The sequence below is a fragment of the Coloeus monedula genome (assembly GCF_965178545.1).
Source record: "Coloeus monedula genome assembly, chromosome: 6".
Taxonomy (NCBI): domain Eukaryota; kingdom Metazoa; phylum Chordata; class Aves; order Passeriformes; family Corvidae; genus Coloeus; species Coloeus monedula.
The window spans coordinates 1593850-1603961 of NC_138786.1; the positions used below are offsets into that span (position 1 = coordinate 1593850).

Consider the following 10112-nt stretch of genomic DNA (forward strand, 5'->3'; position numbering starts at 1 on the left):
GGGTTTTCTTTAGACACATAAGAATATTTTTACTCATAATTCTCTCACAGAAGCGAATTATTAAAATCATACGAGGCACAATATATAGAGGAAGGAGAGAGAGTGGAAGGGACTTTGGACAAGGGCCTGCAATGACAGGACAAGGGGAAATGGCTTCACACTGACACAGGGCGGGTTTAGATGGGATATTGGGAAGAAATCCTTCCCTGTGAGGGTGGGCAGGCCCTGGCACAGGGTGCCCAGAGAAGCTGTGGCTGCTCCATCCCTGGCAATGTTCAAGGCCAGGTTGGACAGAGCTTGGAGCAATCTGGGCTGGTGGAAGGTGTCCCTGTCCATGGCAGGGGAGTTGGAATGGGATTGTCTATAAGGTCCGGTCCAACCCAAAATGCCTCTTTGTGAGCAACAGTTACATCACCAAATCCATCAGGGATAGAAGTTCAGTGGCTGCCATGAGAGGAACACCATCCATTTCTTTGTGCTAGAATGACTTAGGATTGGATTCATCCCTCCTAAATAAAATCATGGAATCACTGAAGTTGGAAAAGCCCTCTAAGATCATCAAGTCCAACCATTTCCCAGCACTGCCAAGGCCACCACTAACCCATGTCCCCAGGTGCCACATCCACATGGCTTTTAAACCCCTTCAGGGTTAGTGACTCCACCACTGCCCTGGGCAGCCTGTTCCAGGGCTGGAAAACCCTTTCCATGCAGGAATTTTCCCTAATACCCAATTTAAATTGCTGCACAGGAAGTGGGAGGATTTCCACTTTCCCTGTCTCTTTGTGCTGTCTTAAATTAGCCCTCACTCCCACACTTGTAGGAAGAGGAGGATCAGAACCATCAGTGAGTCATTGATCCTCCTGGTTAAGAGAGATTTCCAGATCTTGGTGCAAGTTAAATTTGTTTTCAACTGGTGAATTTCCGACCAGAATCATCATTGGATCATCACAGAATGGCTTGGGTTGGAAGAGAAGTATTTTTTAGTATTAGAGAGAAATGTTGAAAAATAAATGTCCTCTAGGTCGATTTAAGGGAAATTTCAATTGAGAAAAATAAAAATGTACCACTATGATAATTTTAAAAAATATTTTGATAAAGCTTTTATAAATATTTTATTCATAAACCAATGCAAGGCAAATTGGAGCTGTGGTCCAGTTATTTTGCTGGTGTCAATTTGTTCACCAGGTATAAATGTGGGGCATCAACAGTGAATTGACTTGAAATAATAGCTCCAATTTGGATAAAACAAACTAAAATTCCATATTTTGGGGAGCTGGTCTCTCAATACAAGGGGCTTAGAGCAACCTGATCCAGTGGAAGGTGTCTCTGCCTGTGGCAGGGGGCTGGAATGGGATGAACTTTGAAGTCCCTTCTGACCCAAACCATTCTATGAAGACAAACAATTTAATAGAATTGATTTTTCTCCCCAGGAAACATCTTGGGATGACTTTAACAAGGCCTCAGAAGATGCTGTTAAAAAGTTGGTGCCTGACAAATTGCAAAAGTGCAGCTTTGGCAGCTGAGTTTGTCCCTGTGTGTAAATTGGCTCCAGTGCGTACCATTAAAATCCCGAGTTCTTTCTCTCCTGGAAATTATCAGCTCTCTGAGCTCACCCTCAGATTTATTGCCCTCACCTAGAGGACAGTGAAAAATGGCCTCAAAGGGAAAAAAAATCCTTGGAGAACTGGCAGGATCTCTACAAAGTTTTTGTCAAATCCCAGGAAACTTGAACAGAGCCCAGACTAATCAATTTTGTTTAAAGACTGTGGGACTGAAACACAAATGGACATCAGAGAAAAGGGAGCATTTTCAGCAGACTCTAATCAGTCTGGGCTCATCGTAAGCATTCCTAGACGGAAATCTCAAACAATGACAAAGCTGGGCAGTCCCAGAAGTGATCAAAATCAAATCACTTTGGTTGTGCTACACTGGGGATGGCAGGAAGGGGTGGGCAACAGGGCAAGAGGGGTCTAATACAGCACATCATCAATTAGTGCACATCTGGATTCTGCAAATCGAGGGGGTTTTGTGTTGTTGTTTCTTTTGGGGTGTTTTTTTTTTAATGCCTTTTTATAATAAAATACAATACAATATAATTTTTATTTATTTACCCCGAGGCAGAACACTTATCTCAAAGTCTATTCTGTGTTTCTACTTCAAATAACTCTGCTAAGATTATCCCTGCAAATACATAACTTAGATGTAGGGTTGAGAGCCAGCAGCCCAAACCAGTCCTGGGTGACTGGCACTTTGATGGGGCCAGTGCATCCCACCCCAAAAGAAGCACTTAAGATTTATGAGAAGAACAGAATCACAGAATGGTTCCGGTCAGAAGGGAGAGGTGAGGGATGGGTCTCTGTCATATCTCTTTCTGGCGTCTGGGTTTATTACAAAATTCCTTATTGCAAAATTCCTTATTCCTTATTCTAAGGGAAGAGTGATGCTTCATGGTCCTTGGGCTAACTGCAGCACAACAGGGAAAGGACTGGACCATGGGGATTTATTCCAGCCACAGCTCTGCATTCCCATGGCAGGATAGCCTTGTGCTGTGTGACCTTTGGGGAATCCCAGTTTATAGAGTCCTGGAATGGTTTGAGTTGGAATGGACCTTAAAGTTCATCTTGTTCCACCCCTGTTGTGGGTAGGGACATCTTCCACTGGCCCAGGGTGCCCCAAGCCCCATCCAGCCTGGCCTTGGACACTGCCAGGGATGGGGCAGCCACAGCTTCTCTGGGAAACTGTGCCAGGGCCTCCCTACCCTCACAGGGAAGAATTTCTTCAAAATATCCAATCTCAATCCCTCATCTTTTAGTTTAAAGCCATTTCCTCTTGTCTTACCAGTGTTTGCCCATGTAACATGCAGAATCCTTAATTTTCCAGGAGTCACACCCTACAGACACAGCAAACAGGCTGGAAGAATGATTGACAGCCAGAGTCATCCATGTGAACAGTGCAGAATTTATGGTCAGGTAGTGCTGGAATAGGAACAGGCCTGTTCCCAGTCCTGGACATTACATGGGAAGCAGCACTCCCATAAATCACATGTGGATGCTTAATGGAACCAGAGGGGAATTTTTGTTGTCTCTTCAAAGTAGTGCTGGTAATTTTGGTTCCTTCAATTTCCAGCCCCCTTTGGCAAGATTCTGAAAAACCCCTCATACATGCAATTAAGGGAACATCCAAAAAAGCTTCAGAGACACTCGTCCCCAGACACTCCCTCATATTTATAAAACCTCATTAAAGAAGAGAGGTGTCTACTCCTGCAGCCAAGCCAGCCCTTGTGCCAGTGCTGGTGTGAATATTGCAACGCTGCTGTATTGAGATTCGTCTCTTCCTTAAGAGTGAAATCATTTTTATGTCACATGTAGAAAGAAGAAAAAGGATTGTTTTGTTCCCTGGAGATACAGACAACTATAAATCACCTGTAATTAATTCTGTGTAGCAGTGAGTATTTCTGTGTTGTTGCTGTGCTATTTCACCTGAATGAGCTCCCCATTTTATGAACAAGTGATGTCCCTTTTATTTCAGCTGAGTTAAATATTTCTTATGTAGTTTAAGACCTGACTTTGCTTCCTCTCAAGTTTCTGGGAGAACATGAGACCACAGAGGAGCCTGGCTCAGATGAAAAATATTTCATCAATCTATTTATCTCTGCACCTCTTACAAATAAGAGCCTGGTACAATATTCCTACCATCTCAAAATCAATCCCAGAGTCTCCCAAAAAGGAGCCATTCGGACTGAACTTTGCCTTCCCTCCCTGTAGGGCTGGTATGTAAATCCTTACTGTAAACACTGAGCTACATTCCAGGGAGTAACGCAGGGTAAATGGAAAGATCCTTTAATGCCAAGTTTGGACTTCTTTGAATTGGGGAAAAGGGATGGAGGAAAGTCCAGATAGAAGCTAAAAGTACTAATACTAATATGGAGTAAAATTTACAGAAAAAAAGTGAGAAGTCACTAACTGAATACCAAATTATATCCTTTTTTTTTTTAATGATAGAATCATAGAATGGTTTGGGTTGGAAGGAACCTTAAAGCTCAGCTCATTCCAACCCCCTGCCATGGGCAGGGACACCTTCCACTAGACCAGGTTGCTCCAAGCCCCATCCAAAAACTGAAAAAACACCCCCAAAATGCATCTGTCCGCTGATTACCAGGGATTTAATTCTTCTTTGGCAGCATCACTCCCTTTAAAAATAAGTTTTAGCTTCAGTTACTAATCTAGACTCTTTTAGTGATATTCTTAATACTAAACAATTTATGTTGAAAGGAATTCTGCCCCACTCCCCTTGCTCAGAGAACTTTCAAAGCCCTGTTGTTTTGCCTGGGGCTGTGTCTCAAGCTGGACACCACAGGGAAGGTAACTTCAACATTCAGCTCTTCAGTCTGAGGTGGCAACTTGCAAAAAGTAACATTTTTGATTAATCCCAGGGAAGTTTAATACCTACATTTTGCCTTTTGTATTAGGGATATGTGGGTAAAATTTAGATTTTGAGTGTGGCTTGGAAATGGTTTTGAACTTCAAAAGGGACAAAAAAAACCCCTCACAGTCTGTAGAATGGGGGTGAAATTGTGATTAAGTTACACCTTCTTTATTCCAGGAAAACCTCTGCCTCATTCCCACAACGAGAGATAAGATGCAGAGGGTCAACCTCTCAACGGTATCTGAATTTGTTTTCGTGGGCCTCTCTGATGCTCCTGAAATCCATTTGCTTCTCTTTGTGCTGTTTCTGCTCATTTATTTGGCCACCATGGCAGGCAACATCACGCTCCTCGTTGCCATTAGCACCAACTCCCACCTGCACAGCCCCATGTACTTCTTCCTCAGCAACTTATCCCTGCTGGATCTCTTATGTCCCACCATCACCGTGCCCAAGATGCTGGGAGCCTTGCTGCTGGAGCACAAAAAGATTTCCTTCTCTGGCTGCCTGCTCCAGCACTTTTTCCTCGTTGCTGTGGTGGGCACGGAGATTTTCCTCCTGACTGTGATGGCCTACGACCGCTACATGGCCGTGTGCCACCCCCTGAGGTACCCGAGCATTGTGAGCACGAAGCTCTGCGCTCAGCTGGCCGTGGGCACCTGGGCAGTAGGTCTTTTGAACTCCCTGCTGCACACCTCTCTGGTTTTCACGCTCTCTTTTTGTGGTCCTAACAAAATCCAGCAGTATTACTGTGACATTCCTCCCGTGCTGGCCCTCTCCTGCTCATCTACCCGCAGCAGGGAGTTGGTGATCCTGGTTGTGGCCGGGGTGCTGGGGAGCAGCGCCTGCGTGGTCACTGTGGTCTCTTACATCTATATCCTCCTGGAAATCCTGTCCAGGAACTCCCCCGGGATCTGGCAAAAGGCTTTCTCCACCTGTGGTTCTCACCTGACCGTAGTCTGCCTTTTCTACGGGACCACCATCTGCACCTACGTCCGCCCTTCCTTCACCTATTCCCCGCCTCGGGACAGGGTCGTTTCCATGCTCTATGGAATGCTCACCCCGCTCCTAAATCCCATCATCTACAGCCTGAGGAACAAAGAGGTGAAACATGCCCTCAGAAGAGTGATCAGCCGGGTGAGAAGTGCTTTAACGAGGGAAGAAAACCTCGCCCAGTCTCCACAATCAGCTGGGTAGAAACTGCAGCTTGTGACTGATCTTCTCTAACTTTCAGACATCTGAAAATTAGATGCTGGAACCCAATTTCGTTTTTTCTGGGCTGAAAACTCCTTCTCTGGGCTGAAAACTCCTTCTCTTGGCTCCCTCTGCAGTTAGAAGGGAGAGCTGTGCACTTCCAGAATTGCATGGCACGGCTTTGGGCCATTTTCACAGGAGGAGAAAAGTCCATCTGGGAATGCTGTTCTCCACTGAGCACTGAGGAATCACAGGTGAGAGCAGGCAGGTGTTGGATGCATCTTTTAGGGCAGGAATTCTGGGAATTGGTACTCAGGCACACTTAGATACACCGTACTAAAGCAGTTTATATCCCTTTCAAAATTAAACTCCAAATATATTAAATTATGTTTTATGGATCAGCCCTGAAATCTCTCTCCTCTCTCCCTCTCCTTGCTGAGTGTCTGATGTTTGCTGGAATCTCCAGAGTTCCATCTCTGGAGCCATGTTTGCCACTACGTTTTTCCTTTTTCCCATTTTTTCCTCCTTGCTGCATCAAATCCTAATGGAAAGAGAGGTGATGCTGCTTCCTGCAGCTCACCTGTCTCTTCACCATCTCTCTTCTCTGCAGAGAAATAATAAGTCATCCTGCAAAAATGCTGAGATTATCCTCACTTGGTTGACCCCAAAAATTTCTGATTGGATACGTTTAATAAAATCTCTATTATTTAACTACAAGTGTCTCTGGATTTTTAAATGCTTTCATTTTCTGATGAGACCTTGTATCAGTTGTAGCCTTAAGGTGTCTGAAATGCAGGAAAAATCGTCAGTGTGAGCGAGATTGCAACTGGGAGCAGGATATTTATGAAGCATTTCATCTGCCAAAAAAAAATCCTTGTTCCAGCTCTTCCAGGGCTCTGAACAGCAGCACAGCCAGGGCACAGCAGTTGGATTTGTCTTTATCCACAACTTGACTCCTGACTAGACCCCCTGGAATCTGGTCATCACCTGCCATGCCTGTTGATGGCCCCCTTGAGATGTCCCAGGCACTTCCACAAGGTTCTGAGGGACTTCTGCCAACCACAAGTTGTTGGCCAGGGGCAGCTGCTGGTGCTGCTGGTGAAGGATAATGATGAAGGATCAATTATCCTTCAAACTCCTGCCATAACTTCTGCACCAACCAAGTGGAGGACTGGAGAGGTGTTGGCCAAGCCATGAACTCTCCAACTGAGGTGTGGAGAAGTTGTGACAAACTGAACTGCTTTGGAAGTTTTCATTTCCTTTAACAAGGAGGAAAGTTTCCCTGTCCTCAGTGCCTGTGAAGCTGTCCCCTGGGGCTTGTTAGAAGGATGAGGGAGGTCTACCAGGAGCTTCCTAAGAAGGTTTTAAGACCATTAGAGGCTTCCTCAGGATGCCCAAAAGGGCTTGTTAAGATGAAGGGCCTTGGGTGGCTGCTCCCTGCAGGACTGAAGAACTCTCCTCTTTCCAGAGGTGATGGAATCTAAATGTAGCTGGGCAGACAGATGCCTAAGGATAGGTGTCAGCTTGTGTGCAATTCCAAGCCCTGGATGCCTTTTAAAAGAGGCATCTGAATTCCAAGGTACCAGACTAGAGCCTGATTCCCAAAGTGCGTCCAGATGGGAGATGTTGATGCCTCTCCTGGCTTGTGAAAGTGGAAAAGTTGGATTATCAAGTCTAATTCTGCTACAGTTCCCCCCCTCTCCACCCACCAGAGCTATGTGTTCCCAAAACCAGCCGCTGTAAGGAGCTGTTTGCTGCCAGCGGACAAAACAATGCTCACAGCAAAAGCTGGGATAGAGTTCTTGGGAAACTTAGCGAGGAATATGTTCCTTCTTTTCTCCTTCCTTCCCAGAGAAGCTGTGGCTGCCTCATCCCTGGAAGTGTTCCAGGCCAGGCTGGATGGGACATGGAGCAACCTGGTCTGGTGGGAAGTGTCCATTAGAGGTTCACTCTTTATCATCAGCTGTAACCCCTTCCTGGATGCAGGTGCTAATCCCTAAATATTCCTCAAAAGCGAGACATCCTCTTTCATTTTCCTCATCCCCAGTAGCCTCTAACACTAGAAAGAGACAGCTGTGATTTTATTTGGCAGCACTGGAAAAAATTTAGCAGGGAAGGATCGTAATACACTCACCCCATTTCTGATCCTCTTTCCCTGAGTGTCTATTTTTGGCTGCTCTCAGAAATCAATACCCCTGCACTGGCTCACCACCACAGAGCTCCTCTCATATTCCTAGAAGTGGAGCTGCCCTGTTGGAACGGGGGGTGGGAGTACAGACAGCACTAAATAAATAGAGGAAAAATACCCTGTACCACTGAAATTCCCAGGTGAGTGATCCTCTGTGCATTCACACCTTGCTTTTGCCACTGAAAAATCAGATTTCACCTATTGTTTGGATAATCTCATGTAAATAGTGAGGGAACATTTTTATTTATCTATTCCTAAATAGAAAGAATTCCTGAAATTCTTGATGTGCCTCCAAAAAAAAAGCTATTTTTTTCCTTAAGAAAAATCCAACTATACTATTAATGTGTGGATTTTTTTACTTGCAACGAAACCAGGGCAGATTTTCCCCTCTCTTTTTGGTTTTTTTTTTTTTTTGTTTTGTATGATGCTGCCAGATATGAAAATATGCAACATAAAAGAGGTTGTGAATTATTTCTTTTTCCCCTCTAAAATTAGCACCGACTTCTGAAATTCAGGCTGGGCTACGGTTCTGGCTTTAAAATTCCCAAGACTTTGGGAATCAAAAAAAGGTGCATTCGGCGTGTCAGTGCTACTTTCTCCTCCCTTTCCTCCATATTTTTTAATTCTTATACAAAAGATGGATTCATAGAATCAAGGCTCCTTGTGAAGAGACTTTGTCCTCTCTGTGGCCGTGATTTAAACACTTGGCTTTAAACGACTTTAAGCTCAAGGAGGGAAGGATTAGATTGGATATTGGGAAGAAATTTATCCCTTTGGGGGTGGTAAAAATCTGGTTGTTTATTAATCCCATTTTAGTCAGATTTGTATTATCTCACTCAGGGGTAACTACCTAAAATTTTGGAATTTATGCTGCTCATCCAGGCTTCCTTTGTCTGCCCTGCTGAGAATTTATCTTGGCATCAGCAGAAATGTGTATTAACTTTTGCAAAGTTAGGGTTAAATTATATGCTTTTTCTTGGAAGGTTAAATTAATGCCCAGAATTCCTTTTTTAAGCAGACTGAGCCCAATTCAAATTCAAGTTTCAGGTAAAAAAGAAGTGTGAGAGAAATTGCTTGGAAAATCTAAAGATATTTGGGGGTTGAATGTTTAAAAGCAATGTTCATGGCTTGCTTTTCATCAGCTGCTTAAGAATTAATCAGCCTCAGGAAAGTAAACGCACAAATATTTGTGAGAAATCCCAGAATCATATGCGGCATTTAATTTTAAACTTGGAAAACTAAAAGCTTTTGCACAGGGAAAATACTCCCCTTGTTTGGCAGCCAGCTCTGCCATGCCCTCTACAGAGAAAGGAATATAATTTTAATATATTTTATCATATTTTTATGGCCTGTTCTGCTCTCACCAGTCATCTTTCAGGCCTGTTCTCATCCTGCTTTCTTGACAATTTCACCACTTTCATATATTTTCCCATTATCTCTTTTTGCCTCTAGACCACAAGCCCTTGTTCCCCTTCCCACAACATAAATTAGGTTTTTCTTTCTGCTTAATTTTGTTATGAAATGCTTGTTGGTGGTTATGGGGCTGGCAGTGTTACAAAACACACACATTGATATCGAGTTTGGCTTGCCCTGGGCTTCTTTTTCTTTCTCTCACATATCCAAAGAACCCACAACTGACAAACTGGGAGAGCTGGGAATGTCCAGCCTGGAGAAGGAAAGGCTCCAGGGAAACCTTAGAGCCCCTTCCAGTGAAAGGGGCTCAGGGAGAGCTGGAAAGGGATTTTGGACAAGGGCCTCGAGTGACAGGACAAGAGGGAGTGATTTTAAATTGGCAGAGTGTGGGTTTAGATGGGATATTGGGAAGAAATTATTCCCTGTGAGGGTAGCGAGGCACTGGAATGGATTTCCCCAGAGAAGCTGTGGCTGCCCCATCCCTGGAAGTGTTCCAGGCCAGGTTGGACGGGGCTTGGAGCAACCTGGGATAGTGGAAAGCGTCTCTTCCCATGGAATGTGATGGTCTTTAAGGTCCCTTCCGACCCAAACCAGTCTGTGATTCTGTTGATAATCAGGATTTTTTACAACACTGGAAACGGTGAATTCTCAGAGGAAGCAAATGTTGTGTGTGTGCCTGTTCCTTATAAAACTGAAGATGCAATTTGACGCTTCTCCTGCAACATCCTGTGTTTGGCACAGGTTCCACTGAGATTATTTCGATGTGCGCTCCTCTTTACCCAGCCCTGCGCACCGCCCTCCCTCATTCCCCCGCCTCAGCGGCTTTGGAAGGGAACAGCGCCCCCACGGCCATGACACCCGCCCGCGCCTCCCGTGACGTCATCCCCCGCGACAC

The 10112-nt window shown here is 44.7% G+C and overlaps 1 protein-coding gene across 1 annotated transcript; it reads left to right on the forward strand.

Annotated features, from left to right (window-relative positions):
• Window positions 1-4638: 4638 nt before the first annotated feature.
• On the forward strand, window positions 4639-5619 carry LOC309574289 (olfactory receptor 5AR1-like; the record flags this gene model as incomplete). The annotated part of the gene is made up of 1 exon (XM_082283804.1): window positions 4639-5619. One exon carries the CDS (start codon window positions 4639-4641, stop codon window positions 5617-5619), a length of 981 nt encoding a protein of 326 aa, XP_082139930.1.
• Between the last annotated feature and the right edge of the window lie 4493 nt (window positions 5620-10112).